The following is an 18,029-nucleotide window of genomic DNA, read 5'->3' as shown; positions in this document are numbered from 1 at the left end:
ACTGTTGCTGTCGTATATTAATTACAGATCAAAGTTACAGCTGTCCTGTGGAGTTTTTTGACCAATTTTTTGGTCAGTTTACCTGTGCGTTTAAATCGAATTTTGCACAGTGATGCTCACTTAGAAGGCAAAACATATGAAGGAGATGATGTAATATAATTTGGTTCATTTTAGTCTTAACTAAAGTTAAGTTGATGGCTTTAAAACACAACAGGTTGAGTGATTTGACTAAAATATGACATACTACAGGTATATTACATTACATTACATGTCATTTAGCAGAAGCTTTTATCCAAAGCTACTTACAATAAGTGCATTTAAACATTTGGGTACAAATAAGAGCTAGAAGTAAGTAAGAGCTTCAAGTAAACCAAACTATGAAGTGCTAGTCATAAGTGCGATGTATACTTTTTTTTTTTGTTGGTTTTTTTTGTCGTCGTTGTCGTCTTAGTCGAGGTAGAGTCATTGCAAAAGAGAATTACTTGATTGGGTATTATCAATATACTAACTACTATACTACAAGGATGAGAACTTAAAGATGTCAAATGTGAATTATTTCTAACATTTATGTATTTAAACATAGTAGCATAGAACATAGTAGGGACGAGCCGATACCATACTGAGTATTGATATTGGTCAAATACTGGTCAAAATCAGTGGATTGGATCTTGAAAAGAGAACAATCTTAAATCCAATACGGCTGCCACAAACGTTTTTTTCGATAATTGACTATTCACCGATTATTTTTTCGATTAGTCGGATCATATGTAAATTCCAGCTTATCGCAGCGGAGAGCGGCAGGGTTTATTCCTGTGCCGTAGCGAGGCCATTAAAGCCGAGTGTTGCGTGTGATGTCAGAGAGGTGCGTAGGTGAAGCACGAAGTAATGTGTGCCGTGTGTGTACATTAGCGAGCCGCAGATGTATATCTTTGTCACCCTGCATATTTCGAGTTATTCCTCTTATTTTGAGAGCCGCACAATAATAGGAGAGGCTGTGTATCACCCTGCAGTGTTGTGAATAATGTGCCGTTCTTCAACGCAGACAAAGTCCCGTGGTTTAATGTGTTGTTGCCGTAACAACCTAATCCAAGCTAAAGGAGCTAGCGGTCATCGGAGGTTTCCTTACTCGGTTCGGGGGTCTGCTGGGTTATTGGATTATGAACTCCCCGCGACATTCACTAGGAAACTTTTGAGCTAATCATGGCAGCCCTAAAATCCAACACTATCCCAATTATGGTATGGTAATTATGGTATGTCTTCACATAAACATGGAATAATCTGAAAAAGAACAATTTACACAGTGGGATTTTGATATGGAAATGATTAATTGTTCAGCCCTACTTATATTATATATTATTCATAGATGTTTTTAAAGCAATTTATAATCTCAATAATACACATAACACAAGAAAACTCCACAGACAGGACACCTTCTCATGTACTAAATTTAACTGTTTCTGCATGTTGTTTTTTTTAATGGCTGGGTCTTTATCCCTCTTCTCTTTTCCTTGTCAGTCTTCTTCCTGTAAGATTGTTTTAGTAGGCCTGAATTTAGTTGATGTCTGCACAGTGACTGTGAAGTGCCGTGTGACCTCTGCTGTTGTGTTGTGCTTGTTTGTTAGACTCTCTCTTTTCTTTTTCTCTCTCTCTCTTGTTTTCTGTACTAACGGTGTGTTCTGGCCCAGCCTTGGGTAACACGCGCTCATACAAACTGCTAGACTGGAATAGTATCACCGCAGGTATTTCCCCCCTTTTATAGCTCTTACCTATGTGAGCAGTGGCAGCTCAATGAAGTTAAACATCTTTAAATGCATCCAACACTCAGACCAGTCAGTCTGTTTATGTACAAAGAGATTTAAAAAGTCTGCCCGAGTTACTCGCTGAGTTCACTGAGCTGCCATTCTCCTCTCTCTAATCTGTGTGAGTGTATGCTGAGCTGATTGGAGCATGCGCTGTGTCCCACCCACCCCATCCAGCCTGACCTGGCTACCCCCCCTCCTCCCCACTCCCAGCTCATCCTACTGCATGGAAGAGCTGCAGCTCTTCCCTAATGTTGTCCCAGTGCTGTTTCTAATGCTTTCTGAATCAGCATTGTGGTCAAACCTGTCTAGACCAGTGGTGGTTTAGGAGGTTTACTCAATGACTAAGAGCCACTGACTGGGCATGTGCATCCCTAACTCACTGGGCCGTATTCATAGGGGGGAAAGGAGGGATGGACGGATGGATGGAAAGCAGGCTGATTGAATGGGTGGCATTTGAGGAAAAATGAATGGGGCTGTATGATTGGGGGTGGAAAGAAAGAGCTGAGGTTGGGGAATGTAGAAGGACACTCTAACTTTGAAGCTGGACTAGCTTTGAAAGGACTCTTGTGAATGAATATGGCCCTTCCCTGCCCATGAGAGTGTACATGGTCATGAGCGTGCACGTTGGTGAGCTTGTGCCTGTGTGACATGCTGCTTCTGATTCAAAGGAACCCACCTTGTGGGCCTGATGCCTGACCATCAACCATTATATATCATCTCTTCACTTTCATCTCCAATTCTTTACCCTCTCATTCATTCATCTCCTCCTTTTCACCAAGCAACTGAGGCTCTCAGTTAAATGAATGAAAAAATGGAGTCATTAGACATATCAGATTCAGAACTCAACTCTTAGTGCTAACTTTTCACCTATTTATTAAGCCAATTGCTAAGGCAGACCAGTCTGGTGACATTTTCAGTGGACAGTGCTGCTGTCCACAGAGATCCACAACTACCTAATGAATTGCATGAAACTTGTCAACAATGGTTAGACTATGTCACACATAGGTGGGTATTTTTTCTTCCCCCCAGTTTTAAATGTAATCCTGTGAACACATGCCAGATTCTCTGAAACCTCTTTATTCACATGATGAAAACACAAAAAGCTCAACAGATATAACCCTGACTGTAATGTCTTGTTGACCAATTAGAAGACCTGTGCTGTCCACTTAGTAATGCTCATACTAGCACAAGTTTGTCTAATATGTGATGATGTCGCACACAATGGGATGTCACAAGCCCAAACTTCTGTTTACCCTGTCGCCGGGGAGATTGTGAGAATCTTTTCTAAAATTTGCATTTTCAGAAATTTACAATAACCCACGGTTTGTTTGTATGAAAGGTCAAAACACACAAAGAAAAATACCCACCTATGTGTGGACTGGGCATAATTTAATAGTCATGGTATAATTTTAGCAAAGCCTTGTAATACTATTAAAATGCATCCATGGCTTATTATAATGATAATCCTTTTGAATTCAAATCCTTTGTCACCAGGTTAGGAAAGACTTTCTTCATAAGTAGGGGCACTGTCTTTTATATAATGAATCTATAAAAAAACAGTCATTAAGATATTCTTTCCACACTACTTCAGCTGGTGCCTGTTTACACTTATCTGTTAGTATAGCTGACTGAAGGGAGACGCAGACAAGAGAGAGACTATGTTTTTTTCTTATAGTGTACATAGTATAGGAATGTCACACGCATCGATTGTCATCGTCATAAAACATTCTAATTGTCTTTTTGTTTTTACAGAATGATAGTTGGTTTTGGCTTGCTTTATTATACATTTTACCCCATCAATCATCAGAAAATATAAATTGTTATTGTTTGATTATGCTGTGGTAAATTTGTCAGATTAGACAGCAGATTAGATGCAGACTTTTTGTAAACAGTTCAATTGAAGATGAGTCTTAAATTAGTTGCTAGTTTAGTTGCTAAACCCTAAAGATTTTAGGGTTTAAGGTTTTAGAAGATGTTTCAGTCAATCTAGAAATGAGTTGTGCATATTGTTTGACTCAAAGTTTTTTGTCTTGCAGACGAGCCAGAGACTCGTGATGCCTGGTGGGAGGAAATCCGTCAGGAGATCAAGTCTCATGCCAAAGCTCTTGGCTGCCATGCTGTTGTGGGCTACAGTGAGAGCACCAGTATCTGGTATGTAATAGTAAATGACTTCCCACTTATCCAACTAAACTGCAGCCAGTTTGTTGACCATCTCCTGTCCTCATCACTGGCAACTTCTCTCTCCCCTAATGTCTTCTTTTCTCTTCAACACAGTGAGGAGGTGTGTATCTTGTCAGCGTCGGGCACAGCATCCATCTTGAATCCCAGATACATGCGTGAAGGTTGCCTAGACATCGGAAACACTGATCACAGGTTGTTTTTGTGTGAATCTCTCTGCATGTATAGAAAATGTAAATTAAATATCCGTATAGTTCATGTTTGTACAGGATGGACGGAGTCATGAAGGCTAATACCACAAGGTGCATGTTGTTTGCCAGGTTTGAGGAGCCGTCACCTCCAAGCTGTGGTTTCTGTCACATCCCGTATGATGAGCTGAACATGCCATTTCCCGCTCAGCTCACATACTGTCACCACTGCAGACGACAAAAGGTCTGAAGACGTGATGCATATAACTTTGGTTTCCCAGAAAGAAATGGTTAGTGAAAAAGTATGAGTTAAGTTGATTATTTAAGTTGTTTTTGCTCTTCTTTTTTTTCCCTACCAAGGTTCCTGATGTGCTCTTCACAACAATTGACATGCCATCTGAAGCAGCCGTCTCAGGGAAAGGCTGCCTTATTCAGGCCAGGTAAGAAACCTTACAGTTATAATCTGCATTAGCCCATTGTTATCGATCTATCTTTACATCTATACATCTATACATACATACATACATACATACATACATACATACACTTTTTTCCTCCCGAAACTTGATAAATAGCTTTTTTTGCTATGCTTTTATTTGACAATTTAGTTCTTTGATTGTCTTTTTCATGTATTTAATTCTATACATTATTACATTTTATTCAAAATATATAAATGCTCTGCACTGTGGACTTAAAATGCAGATTGGTGTAATAAATAATAATAAAAAAAATGTTTATTGAACCCTGGTGTTCAATTCAAATACATGCATTAGCTTATGTGTTGTAATAGGGAGGAATTCACATTGTACCATTGATATGTGATGATATTCTCCAGTAGATCAGCATACAATTGAATTCATATTCAATATATTGATCACACTGATCAATGTGAGTTAACTGCAGTGTGTATTGTCTTCTTAGGCTGTGTCGTCTGAAGAAGAAAGCCCAGGGAGAAGTGAATGCTACGGTCATCTCCAACCTGCTGCCTTTCATGGAATACGAGCTTCACACTCAGCTGATGAACAAACTGAAGCTGAGGAACATGAACGCTCTGTTTGGCCTACAGATACAGATCAGTGTTGGGGAGAACATGCTCCTGGGTCTGGCTGTATGTACAGTATATTTGAGTTTAACATGTTTTTTGTTTATTTTCCTGCAGCCTTGTCCCTGATAATCTCTGTATGTGTGCAGTCTGCCACAGGAGTGTACCTGACAGCATTGCCGGCACCAGGGGGAATTCAGATTGCAGGGAAGACTCCTATTGACCTGAGCAATGAGCACCACATCCTCACCATTCAGAAAAGGATCAATGACACTATAGCCAAGAACAGAGAGCTTTATCAAATCAATCCTCCGGTGAGACGCACAACATACACTGTGTCTTCAGTACAAAACATTTGTTGCCATAATCAAATGAATTAAGTCCAGTACATAAAAATGTCAAGAATTCTCACAACGGTACAATTTGGTACAATATTTATTGCACTACTGTGATAGTAACGTAGCTCTGAGTAGCTGGTGTGTGGTGAATGAGATGCACTTTGACTGCTTGTGACTCTTTTAAGTTTTGCCTCTTTATAGAGAACTAGTTATAGTGTTTGATAATATGTCTTTGGCAGGATTTTATACTTCGTCTCCATCATATTTACTAACAACCTAAATCCATTAGTGATAGCAACCTTAAATATTTTTGCAAAATGTGTAAAAATGTATAATGTATATAACATTTTGAAGTCCTCCAAGACATAAACATAACATTTGAGCAAACCTTTAAAGGTTATTGATAGGCCTGGGCATTATCTATTATTGTGACAGACATGAAACAAGATATGGTCTTAGATTTTGAATATCCTCATATAATGATATTTTTCTGGTTTTAAAGGCTGATAATCATGATATTATTTATTATGTTGAATACATAAGTGGATTGATAAAAAATACATGAAGTCATCAAAATTATGTTTATTATATTAGTCTTGATTGTAAGTCTGATTATTTGTTATATTATAGCAGCATTTGACTATATTTATAGGCAATTTCATTGTTTTTAACACACATAAATATCCGTCCTTTTTATTAAAAATCCAAAGAACCCTAACTAATAAAACAAAAGGAAATATTGGTTTGATTTATATTACATATATAGATATCTAATCATTGCCCAGCGCTACTAGGAACAACATATACTATATATGACAAGATATTAATATTCAAACATGACATTCAAGTGTATATAATTTAAGTGTCCACTCAGACTAAAAAGTATGAAAACATAACATTTGAAGAAAACTTTAAAAGGTCCTTTGTTTTGAGAGTCATTCATGACATAGACGAGGTTTGAGCATTATTTTAAGTCCAGTTGTATCAGGATAATTAGGTGCTATTTACAGAACAAAGAGTTTCCATTATTTTGGACATAATGATCTCTGTTCGAGTGTTGCTCATGTAATCATACATTATCTGCTCTCTGTGAATCCTGATAAACTTACCCCTCTCCTCTCTCTCTGGTCATTAAAGAAATTATTTGCCCTGGACCCCGAGGTGTTCGGCGGCATAAACATGGTACTGAGCACGCCAACTTTATGCTGTGAGACGCAGCAAAGCATGACAAAATAATTCACTCTATTAATCTAAATACTGCACCACCTTTACCATAACTGAGTAACAGATCTTAACTGGGGACTTTGGGAACAGGACAAAGTGTAATCCACTCCAGATTAAATCACTATAGACTATTCCACTCATTCACACTCTCACCTGTATATTTTTATTTTGTCTGCATTTGCACCACTCCATACTTTATACTCCAGATTTATAGTTGAATTAACACCAGTCGTGGGTGTGTTTGTGTGTGTGTGTGTGTGTGTGTGTGTGTTCGTGTTCGTGTGTTCGTGTGTTTGTGTATTTTATGGTTCAGCTGACTGGGTACATGAGTGAGTTTGAGCATGTGTTGCGTTTATTAACACGGTCCTTCTACTACAATCAATAACAGCTGTGAGGTACAGGAGTGCAGGGCTGCTGTGGTGATGATCTGGTGCTCACGTTGACCTCCTGTACACTCTGAGACCTTGCATTTGTTGACAGGAACTGACTGAGGAAGTGGTGGGTTCTCCAATCCCTGAGCCGAGACAGCGGTCCAGACTTTTCCGCTCGCACTCGGAGAGCTCAGATGAACTGTCAGAGCTGGACCTGTCCCACGGCAAGAAGGATGCCTTTGTCCTGGAGGTGAATAAGATAAGATAAGATAAGATAAATGAGATACATATAGTATATGTATATGATTCCTGTCTGCCCATCCCATATTTGTCAATCCTATATCTTAGAAGTGACTCAAGCTATTTTTTTCAGATTTTACACAAAAGTTGAGGATGATGTTTTTTGTCACGAAGGTCAAAATCACAGATGTCGCATAATACATTTTTGTGAATGAATATGCTAATTATGACATATTTTCTGACATTCAAATTGAAAAAAGGGAAGCATTTCTGGCCACGATTTAACACTGTGAAGTGTAACTTAAGCACTTTTTGTCAAATGTAAACTAGAGTATAGGTAGTATCTAGTAATGTGTTTCGCTGATCCAGGTGCAAATCTTCACAGTTTAGAGCTAAATATTGACACACACAGGCACTCAGCCCACTTCTTGGCATTTTTCAAAATCAGACAGTTAGCCTCAGAGGACACTTAATTGATAAGTGTTGATTGTTCCTTTTCTACAGATTGATGACACTGATGCTGTGGAGGACATCCACTCTCTCCTCACTGATGCCCCTCCCCCATCTGGTATGTAGGCAGGGAATTAACAAATAAGTACAGTAACTCGGTCCATTTCTGTGGCTCCTAACTAACATTATTATTTCTCATGTCTCCAGGTTTCTACAGCTGCAACACTGAGATTATGCCTGGGATTTACAACTGGACTTCAGCAGTGCAGGTCACACTTCACACTGATTCCTTCACTACTTCACTACGTTGTCTTCTTCAACCATTTAAAATGATTTTTATAAGTTACAGGCCACTTTTAGTACACTCACTGTGTAGTTGTGTATGCTTGGTGTTCTGTTTACCAGTTAACATACAGTATCTTTTATGGCTGAGCAATATAGCTTATAAATAATATATAAACCTATTTTAGCCTATCTATAGGCTTTTAGGATATTTTCACTGCACTCGTGAGAAGTTTTCTTTTGAGATGTTGATCTCAAAAGCGAGTGTGAGTACACTCTAAATTAATCTTCAACTATTTTGACAATGGATTAATCGGCTGTTTTTGAGGTGTTTTTTTTTTAGGATTTAAACTAGTTCCTCAGATTTTTCAGCTTCTTAAATGTGAACAGTTTCTTTGCTCCACATAACAAAGAAATCATTCAAACTGAGTCGTTTTGGTTTGTGGACAAAAGCAAGACATTAACGAACATCATTAATACCAAGTTTGAGAAAGAATTATCAACATTTTTCAACCTTTTCTGACAGTTTATGGACTAAACAATTACTCGAATAATCGAGAAAATAATCATTAGCTGCATCCCTACTGTAAATCCACTAAAATAAAATGTCTAATGTTTATGATCTGTTATACATGATCTAAAAATGCTCTTATTACATTTCATTTCCAACAATACCTGGTTTATTTATCTAACTTTTTACTGTTAAATGAAGAATGTGTTAGAAACAATGAATATGGTCAAATTCTGCTATAACATTACATTACATTACATGTCATTTAGCAGACGCTTTTATCCAAAGCGACTTACAAGGGAATTCAGTACAACCTGCCAGGGGTGGAGTTGAACTTGCGACCATGAAGTCTTTTGCACACAGGGTACACAGGTACCGGTCTTAACCACTGAGCCACTCCACCCCAATATAACACAAATAATTATGCTTAAAATGTTATTGAGTTTTTAAAATATAATTTTGTGGATTCCATCAATAAATACAATATTTAGTGTATATAATGTAATATTTTTTGTATTTTAATAATTTATTCAATGTAATAAATATGATGATTATCAATGTGACAGCCTTTAAAACCAGGGATTGATTATTTAATGTGACGTGTCTCTGTTACTGTCTTACAGATGTTTACGTCAGTGAGAGTCTTTAGGTTGAGTAATGTCAATCTTACGAACCAAGGCTTGAACAAGATCTTTACTGATTTGTGTGAAAATCTGCTCAAGGTAAGGAGCCACTTATTGATTGGTGGGCAATAATAGTATAATCTGTACTTCAGGTTGTACCATGCTGATTCACTATAACTGGACTTCGAACTGTATGGTAGCACCGTTTCAACTATACTGTTTTGTAACACCTATCACAAATTCAGACTCGTTCATTTTATGACTTATAATCTGCTCAGCTTTAGGGCTGCGGCAATTTATCGATTTTTAATTGATTACTGAACTAATCACCAACTATTTTTTGTAATAATTAAAAGAAGTTTTGCAATTTTTCAATTTCTTGAATGTCAATATTTTCTGGTTTCTTTGCTTATTGTATCAAATAAATCATTAAAACTGAATAATTTTGAGACCTTTGATCATTTTTTCCATGTTTGGGAAACAGTGATCAACATTTTCCCACAGTTTCTGATATTTTATGGACTAAAACAACTAATTGACTAATCGAAAAAAGAATTAATGGATAATGAGAATAATCATTAGTTGCAGCCCTACTTAGCTTTGACTGTCTCACTGTAAGAACACGAGATGGAACACGATGGTTTCTGTGAATTGTTTTGCACCACATGCAGACAAAATAGCTGGATACAGAATATTTTGAAGGGATCATGTTTTTGGTCAGGTACTGTTAAATGTACAGGGTCTTTCATTTCATATCTGTGTGTATTATTGATCAGTGATACTGCGTATGCCTGGGAAAGCAAGCAACAGTATGTCAGGATTACTAATATAAATTATTTATTATACTAATAATTTATTATTATTATACTAACTGTGATTAATGTCACAGTGGCTTTCATAAATATACGTGGTAAGAAAAAACAATTTATTCTGCTCTTGTATATTGCTGATATACAAGAGCTGCTGCAGAATAATGGTGATTTTAGTGGTTGTGTTTGTAATTTATTGTATGTTTTTTCAGAGTTTTTACTTCAAGTTGCGCTCCATGATCCCTTGCTGTCTGTGTCATCTCAACTTCACTGTAGCAGTGCCAGAGGACGAACTCATACAGGTAAAAAAGCCTCCTACACTGCAACTCGTTTGCATTATCACACACATCTTAGAATTTACCGATATACACTGCTCTGTCTCCCTCACAGGTTGCAGTGACAGCAGTTGCCATGACCTTTGACAAGGACCAGACACAGGAGAGGACAGCAGACAAGCCTGTCACCAAAGGTCTGTCTGCTTATTTAATTGTTGTTTTAACTCAGTTTATACTCGGGATATACTTTTCATTGGATAAGAATTTGGTATTTAACCTTAAGAAATGCTAAGAGTTACAATGCTAAGATGGCTAATGTTAGAATTGAGTTTAGAAATACTCTCAGAAACCTGAAAAGGCTTTAAGAGTCTGTCTTACAAACAGACTTATCCTTTTAAAGCCAGGCTACTCGAAACAGTAGCATCACCTCTGTTGTGTTGCATGTTAGAAATTTAAACACCAGTTGGATTGTGCATCTTTTCAGGGTGCAGTGAGACTGAAGAGCAGCTGCAGTTTCCCTTGGAGTTGTTTGCAGACTCATCATCCACCAACACTCAGACATCATCCAAAATCTCAGGTAGCCTTTAACCGTGTTCTCTTTCATTGCTCCCCGAACTCTTCCTCGTACTGTCCTGCTTCACTAACAGGCAATGCCCATCTCCTCCGCTAACACTTCAGGTACAATCTCTTTACTCACCCCTGTTGCAAAACTCTGCCAAAATCAGCTGGTTATGGTTCGTTCAGCAGGTAAATAAACAGTGATGTGGTGTGTGTGGCCCAGTTTGCTCTATTTTGCTTTAAACTTAGATGCAGTGTTGTAGTAGCATCACTAAATGTTGAGTACTACAACACTGCTTAGATGATGGCGTGGTGTAGTGTGGTCTAGATGATATGTCCTGTCCTACACTGTGGCGGAACAGTCGTCAGCCGAATGAACTCATTAACAGTACAATGTAAACTGTCGATCAGTGTTGGCTCAAATTGAGTGGATCACAGGACTTACTTGACAGCAGAGTTTGATGATGCATTCAGCAGCTTCTTTCTGCTCTCCATAAACAGTGTATCTCCAGCTCATGTCTTCAAAGGAAACACTATTCAGGTCTACAGACGAGGGGATACAGTGAAATATCGGGATATTTTGCATGACAGTATTGTGTCACCTTTCAGACACCAAGTATTGATTTTTTGGCACATCATTTTTTAACTGATGTTAAAAAATAATGAAGCTTTTTCTGGATTAGCATAAAAAAATCAATTGATGTTTCAGTCCACTAGATGGTGCCAAGTGTTCACACTCACTAAAGCTGTTGTATATTACAATATATGGTTTGGCAAATACTTTATATTGTGGTGTGTCTGGTGATTCCCACCCATACTACAGACTGGGTGTGATTGACTGAACAACCCAAAGCATCCATTTTATTTTACATCCACTTTAATGTTTAGAAGGAGATGTAGTAGGCTACAAAGTATTCAACATTTTACATTAAAGAGGGGTGTTGCATACTGATAATATGCAACACCCCTCTTTAATGTCCTTTTTCGAGTATTCAAGCAGTCTTATTGAATTAATATTTTGTATTATTATATATATATTTTTTATTGTAGTTGTACTAACTGCCACAGCCTGTCTGTCTCTGATGGACTGTCTCTGTTTGCACTTTGCAGAAGTGCTTTTATTTATTTTTTTACTGTACAAAATTAGTTTTTAAGTAGTATTTGAAAAATGTGCCCAAATTCGCCCAGAGTCGCCTTTAAGTTTACAACAGTGCCAATGAATTTGCACAATTTGCAGAATTTGTTTTCACAAAAAATACTGTTAAAAACCTTGTTTTATGAAATACATTTTGTATTTTTGTGCTCCTTAAAAATACACTACATTTCAAAACTAGGATTTTCTCAGCATTTTGTTTGACAATGCAGCAAGTAGACTCATGATACCATTTATTTATTGTATACTAATTATACAGTATTGCCCACTTTGATTTCAATCACACATTTCTACCGAATCGTGCAGCACTACCTCGGACAACAATCAAGTTGTTGCATTTTGAGACCATTTTCTAACTGGGATTATGTCCCCTGTCTTTAAAAGCCATTGTTGTAGCACACCTTATCATCATCATCATCATCATCGCTGTTAGATAGAAGTGGATCAGAGTTGTGCCAGATAACCTGGCAGTGAAGCACAGGGATTAGATTTGACTTTACTGAAAACCCTCCAGCGAGAGTCACTTGTTACAGCAAGAAGGTCCGGGGTCAAAAAGTGACAGGAACCAAAATAAGCAATAAAGTAATTTACAAAAGTCAGAATTTAAAATTACAAATACAAAATAGGATTGGAATTAGGGATAAGCTGATAAAATATTTTGTATCAATCAAAATCATTGGATCATATAGAAATGTAAAATCTGACACAATCCAAAAATCCTACATGTATTGCATGCTTCACTACTGTAAAAATCATGTTGTAGGCTGTTTTTTTTTTTCTTTATGGGTAAAGAATATTTATTACACAGTTGGAGAATTATGTCTTTGAAATGGCAAAAATGTGTTGTTAACAGCTTATTGTAGTTTATAAAGGTCTAAAATGACAGATGTATTGGATAGATATCGGTATTGGCAGATACTCGAGTTTGTGATATCGCTATTGGTATCTGACATAAAAAAGTATTTAAGAATCAGCAATTAGTATTAGCAATATAAAATATGGAAGTATAAACAATGAAAATTATTGTTTCCATAATTTACAGCACACACCTTTGACTTCTGAAAGTAATTTGAGAAGTTGTTATTGCACAAATCATTTGAGAAACACTGCTGTAGATAAACCATGTCATGTACAGAGGAAAATGACCCCAGACTCTTCTAGGTCTCTGTCACGTGAAAAGTAGACTTTAATTTCTTTTGTGTGTGTGACACACAGGTGTCCCAGAGAGTACCGGTGTCTCACCCAGAGGTAAGCCCCTCCTTCATCCCCACCATCTCCCTCTACCTCCCTACTACCAGAACGACTACACTGCCCTGTTTTTTGACTTCTCATCCCTTTGTCTCGGACAGAGTGATTCTTCACCACTCCCAAACCTCATCCACTTTTGTTCTTTTCTGTTCTTCTGTTTGTTTTTTTTCTGTCTTGTTGTTGTTGTTGTTGTTGTTGTGTTTGTGTATGTTTGGGTGTGTGTGTGTGTGTGTGCGTGCGTGCGTGTGTATGTATATATGTTCTCTCCAGCTGCCTCCGTTGATTACGGTTCCTTTGCAGACAGATGCAGCACCTGGCTAGAGCTGCTTAGGCTGAAAGCTCACACCATAAGACGAGGATCAGTTAAGACAAGTAGGAGGACACAGTCTCTAGCACACTCTGGTGATCATGCCCACAAATGCAAAACGCAGTTCCACAAGCAATCCCACACTCACATACACAACACGCACACAAAGCTTGCATACACGCACACCCCTCTTCATGCATGCCGCTGGGGGGCGGAGCATCGTAAAAAGAAAATAAAAATAAAGTGCCAGCTTTTTAGCTACAGTGTGAAAGTTGAAGCCTCATCCCTCAGAGGGATCGCCATCAGCAGCTTGGCTTTGAGATGCCTGTAGCCATGGTAACAGCAAAGTGAATCTGATTTGTTTTATTCTTTTTGCACTTGCAAGCAAATCTTTCCACTGACGCACAGATCTGATCTGATGATGATGATGATGATGATGATGATCTGTATTGATTGAAATGATACGATTTTGTAAACGTGATAAATGCTAATAAAACTTTGTCTGAATCAAACATATACAATATAGACAAACGTATTGGGCTACAACTTTTATTATTGAAATAGGATAGGATTTTCTGGGGATGGCCTGTGTCACCTCGTTCTAGTGAAGGGAAATCTTACTGCTTCAGCTTACCAAGACAATCACTCCAGCCTCCTGCTTTGTGGGAACAGTTTGGGGAAGGTCCCATAACATAACTGGCCTGTACTAAGCCCTGACCTCAACCCCACTGACCACCGTTTGGTTATGAGAACAGAGACCACGAGCCAGATTCTCTCTTCCATCAGTCCATCTTACATCCGTCAGTCAGTACCTTCCCATATATACACAGTTAAAGTCATGAGTTACTTTGGCTACTGTCCAGGCACTGACTTGGAATTTATTTATTTTGAATGGTGTGAGTCTAACTCCACTACACTAGGTGATATATGCTCTCTTTCAGCTCAGTATTAGGTTTAGTATTGGTTTTCTGGTCGACCTGTTACATCACGGACCAGGATAACCTTAACTGGAGCTACAGTAGTTGGTACCTTGTTGAGTATCATTCCATGTCTTTCTTACCATCCATTAACTTAAAGCTGATAGAGTGTACATTCAGCCTCATTGTCTGGATTTTGCCATGTTTTTCTAGCTTTTGTCATCTTCTTCTGTGTACTTGCTTTGTTTATTATTTCTGGATCACATGTTCACATGTAGTTTGGGTCCAGTTGAACCAATATTATGCTGCAGTAATTCGACCTCCAACCTCATTATCTAGATGTTTAAAGTAGTGATACAATAACTAGATTTTTTTGTAATGTCATGTAAACGTACTGACTGTCTGACCTCACAAACTCCAAAATCTTGCAGAAAGCCTTCCCAGAAGAGTGGAAGTTCTTCCTCTTCTAATAATTTCCGACAGGCTGTAATGCTGCGCTCCACAATTCAAAGTTCTTTAGTCTCATCCTCTTCATCACAGTTCAGATTTTCTCATTGAAGTTCACAAAGTTATCCATCTAACTCCTCCCATCTCCCCAGACACACCCATCCCCTCAAAGTTCACACCCTCCCCTATGAATTTAGAATGTGTTGGTGGTCCAGTACTTTTGTCTATGTAGTGTATCTTGTCATCGTTAAAGTATGGAAGAGGACAATGATTTTCTGCAAGACTTGGTGTGATTTTCAATACACAGTAAGTGAAATCCAGTCTAATGTGTTGCCCTGAAGCTCCTGATCTAATGGGACGCAAGTCACATCATGCAAATAACGGAGCATCTTTCACACTCTGGCTCATATACATGTTTCCCTCAGCTCATAGCTGTCTCTGTCCGTCTCCATTTCTCAAGCCTCTTCCACAAATGCACACAGGTCCAAATATTCTTTTCGTGTACCTCACTGTACTGCAAAGATTGTATTCACACACGTCAACTTACACAGCTGTGCCCAGGTCTGTCCGTCTGTCTGCAGACACTGTGTATGTGTCCTGTCTGTTTGCCTCAACTGCATGACATGCATGGCAGAGTACTGCTACTACTGCATGTGAAGTCACACATGAACTTACACACACACAAATGCAAATGCTAACAGGGTTGCATTTTTTGCACGTACATTGCACATTGACATTTCTTTTTGCTTCAGAGTTCACAACTGCTTTTTATTTATTTTCCACTATTTTTAATATTTTCTGGTATGTATACTTTTTTTTTCTCTCCTGTCCCTTTGTTTTCTTTTCATATCCGCTCTTCTGGACTTCTCTCTGCTCTCTCTGTACCTGCAGCCTCCTCTTTGGATCGCTGCAGTCCGTTGCCTGAGGGACGTTCCAGATCGCTGCGTTCCAACCGCTCCTTTGGGGGCGGTTCCGTCACCGTGGTGAAGATGACGCCGCTCTCTTTCCTCCCTGGGACACGCATCATTAAATATCTGGGGATTATCAATATGTTTTTCATCAGAGAGACAACATCCTTGCGGGAGGTATGAGCTGACATCACCATTCATCATTTCTTACAAAGCATAAAGATAAACTTGAAACATACGTGTGTTTCTCCTCTGCAGGAAGGTGGTGTTAGTGGCTTCCTGCATTCGTTCATAGCAGAGGTGTTTGCGATGGTGCGAGCTCATGTAGCAGCCCTAGGCGGTAATGCAGTAGTGTCCTACAGCATGAAGGAGTGTATGTTAATGGAAAATCCACATAAGAACCAGGTATTTTATGGCACTCATGCACCGTATAGAAACACAGACTTGTGTATCTTCATTTACATTTACATTCACATTCACAACATATTTTAGACTGTTCCCCAATCATTTATGTGCCATGTATTTATTTGAAATACTCATGACAGTTCCAAATAGAAATAGGGAGTGGGCAACTTTACAAATTCATGTACAATTTAAAATACAAATTAGGTGGTTGTGTAGTATCTCTGCAGTCAAATAATACATAGAAACAAAAAGACGAATGTTCATATGTCCATAGAAATCCATATTCAAGGAAAAGGATTGTATCATTCATTGGCTTTTGCAGCTGCTGCTGTTTTACATAGGGTTTGTTTTTGAAAATCACTACAAATAATAAACTAGACTAGACATTTTAAATACTCCTCAGAACTTAATAAAATGCCCGGACTCTTCAGTGTCCTGGTCCTGTCATATTTCACAATTGAAGCCTAAAAATGAATGGAACCGGAGAACAGAAACACTGCTCTTACTTTGAAACGGGTACAAGATTGTTGTGTTTGTGATGCGTGTCACAAATATAGACATGTACGAGCTGTTCAGCAGAGAGAGACAGAAAAACAAACTTCAGTTTTAAAAACAGCTGATTGTTGTGTGATGTATGCAAGGGATTTGTGAAAAAGAGAATGAATCACTAAATCAGGAAGTGAGCTGACACTTATGATCTCCACGCTGCTCCCCAAAGCCACCAAAGTTATTGTTTTGATTGAGATAGACCTTCAGCAGCAGAAATTACATGTTGTCCATATAAGGCCATGAAATTAGAAAAAAGAAAAACAACAGTTGGGAATATAAAATTCTGAGAAACAACGATGAGTTTTAATCGATTTAATCTTTGCAAGGAGAAGAAAATACTATACTATTTTTGTGGATCCTCCAAGGTGTTTTTAACGTGGGGTCTCCTTGTTCCTCCTCTAGGCTCAGTGTCTCATCAATGTGAGTGGGGATGCAGTCATCTGTGTCTTGGAGACGGACCAGGAGCCCATGTCCTCAACAACAAGCATTGGACAGACCTGCACTAGTGGAGCCACATGACACTCAGTCTGAATGAATCCACTTAACGAGCCGTCCAAATGAGTCTTTAATGCCTGCCTTACAATTCTGTGGACACAGATGACAAAGAACATTTACTCACACATACCCTCAAAAACATCTGTATTAATATAAGATAGTTCCTCTTTGTATTCTTCTATTTAACGAGAGCATTTCTGCATGGAAAACCAATGTTAGAGTATTTAGCATCATCAATCTCAGCTATCAGCCATATATTTCTGCCTGTGTATTGCAGCCGTCCAGAGTGGGCTCACCCACAGCTAAAACGTCAGCCATTCCTTTGTGTTGCACCAATGACGTGCTATGGCAGCTATGACTCATACTGTCCAGCCACGGATCACATGAGGCAGGAAATGGACAGGCCAAAAGGGACACGGGTGTGACTAGAAAAAAAAAAGCATCCAGTCTTTCCCACAGTGTTAGACCTGATCAGACCTGGTAATAACATTCATCCTGAGTGTCTGAACACTCCTTCCTCTGAGCCAACACAGAGACGGAGATTGTCTCCTCAGCTGATTTCCACCAGTTTGCTGCAGTTTCACAGTATTTTTACACTTATCGGTGATCATACACCACTGCCACAATATTAACACTGATTCGCACATGATTTCTTATTCTAATTGTTAAAATGGTAAAAAAAAATAAAATAGTTATTTGAATAACTGCA

General features: G+C 38.4%; 1 protein-coding gene across 13 annotated transcripts in view; it reads left to right on the top strand.

Moving 5' to 3' along the window:
* Positions 1-18,029, top strand: part of c2cd5 (C2 calcium dependent domain containing 5) — a 31,530-nt gene extending 13,501 nt beyond the window's left edge. For 2 of the 13 annotated variants that reach the window (XM_044035442.1, XM_044035446.1), the window contains exons 11-29: positions 3,839-3,953; positions 4,077-4,175; positions 4,301-4,412; positions 4,529-4,608; positions 5,090-5,276; positions 5,360-5,524; positions 6,686-6,730; positions 7,253-7,393; positions 7,888-7,951; positions 8,041-8,102; positions 9,250-9,348; positions 10,271-10,360; positions 10,449-10,527; positions 10,818-10,910; positions 13,260-13,292; positions 13,563-13,694; positions 15,855-16,048; positions 16,130-16,276; positions 17,228-18,029. In XM_044035442.1, coding sequence (XP_043891377.1) covers positions 3,839-3,953; positions 4,077-4,175; positions 4,301-4,412; positions 4,529-4,608; positions 5,090-5,276; positions 5,360-5,524; positions 6,686-6,730; positions 7,253-7,393; positions 7,888-7,951; positions 8,041-8,102; positions 9,250-9,348; positions 10,271-10,360; positions 10,449-10,527; positions 10,818-10,910; positions 13,260-13,292; positions 13,563-13,694; positions 15,855-16,048; positions 16,130-16,276; positions 17,228-17,344 — 2,054 coding nt within the window. In that variant the 3' untranslated portion in view covers positions 17,345-18,029. Of the gene's footprint in view, positions 1-3,838; positions 3,954-4,076; positions 4,176-4,300; positions 4,413-4,528; positions 4,609-5,089; positions 5,277-5,359; positions 5,525-6,685; positions 6,731-7,252; positions 7,394-7,887; positions 7,952-8,040; positions 8,103-9,249; positions 9,349-10,270; positions 10,361-10,448; positions 10,528-10,817; positions 10,911-11,011; positions 11,580-13,259; positions 13,293-13,562; positions 13,695-15,854; positions 16,049-16,129; positions 16,277-17,227 lie in introns of those variants that run through there. The other 11 variants (XM_044035454.1, XM_044035455.1, XM_044035445.1 and 8 more) reach the window with 9 other exon arrangements.

Source organism: Solea senegalensis, linkage group LG10 (assembly GCF_019176455.1).
Source record: "Solea senegalensis isolate Sse05_10M linkage group LG10, IFAPA_SoseM_1, whole genome shotgun sequence".
Taxonomy (NCBI): domain Eukaryota; kingdom Metazoa; phylum Chordata; class Actinopteri; order Pleuronectiformes; family Soleidae; genus Solea; species Solea senegalensis.
The sequence above is the reverse complement of the archived record's forward strand: the minus strand, read 5'-3'. Positions and strand labels throughout refer to the sequence as shown.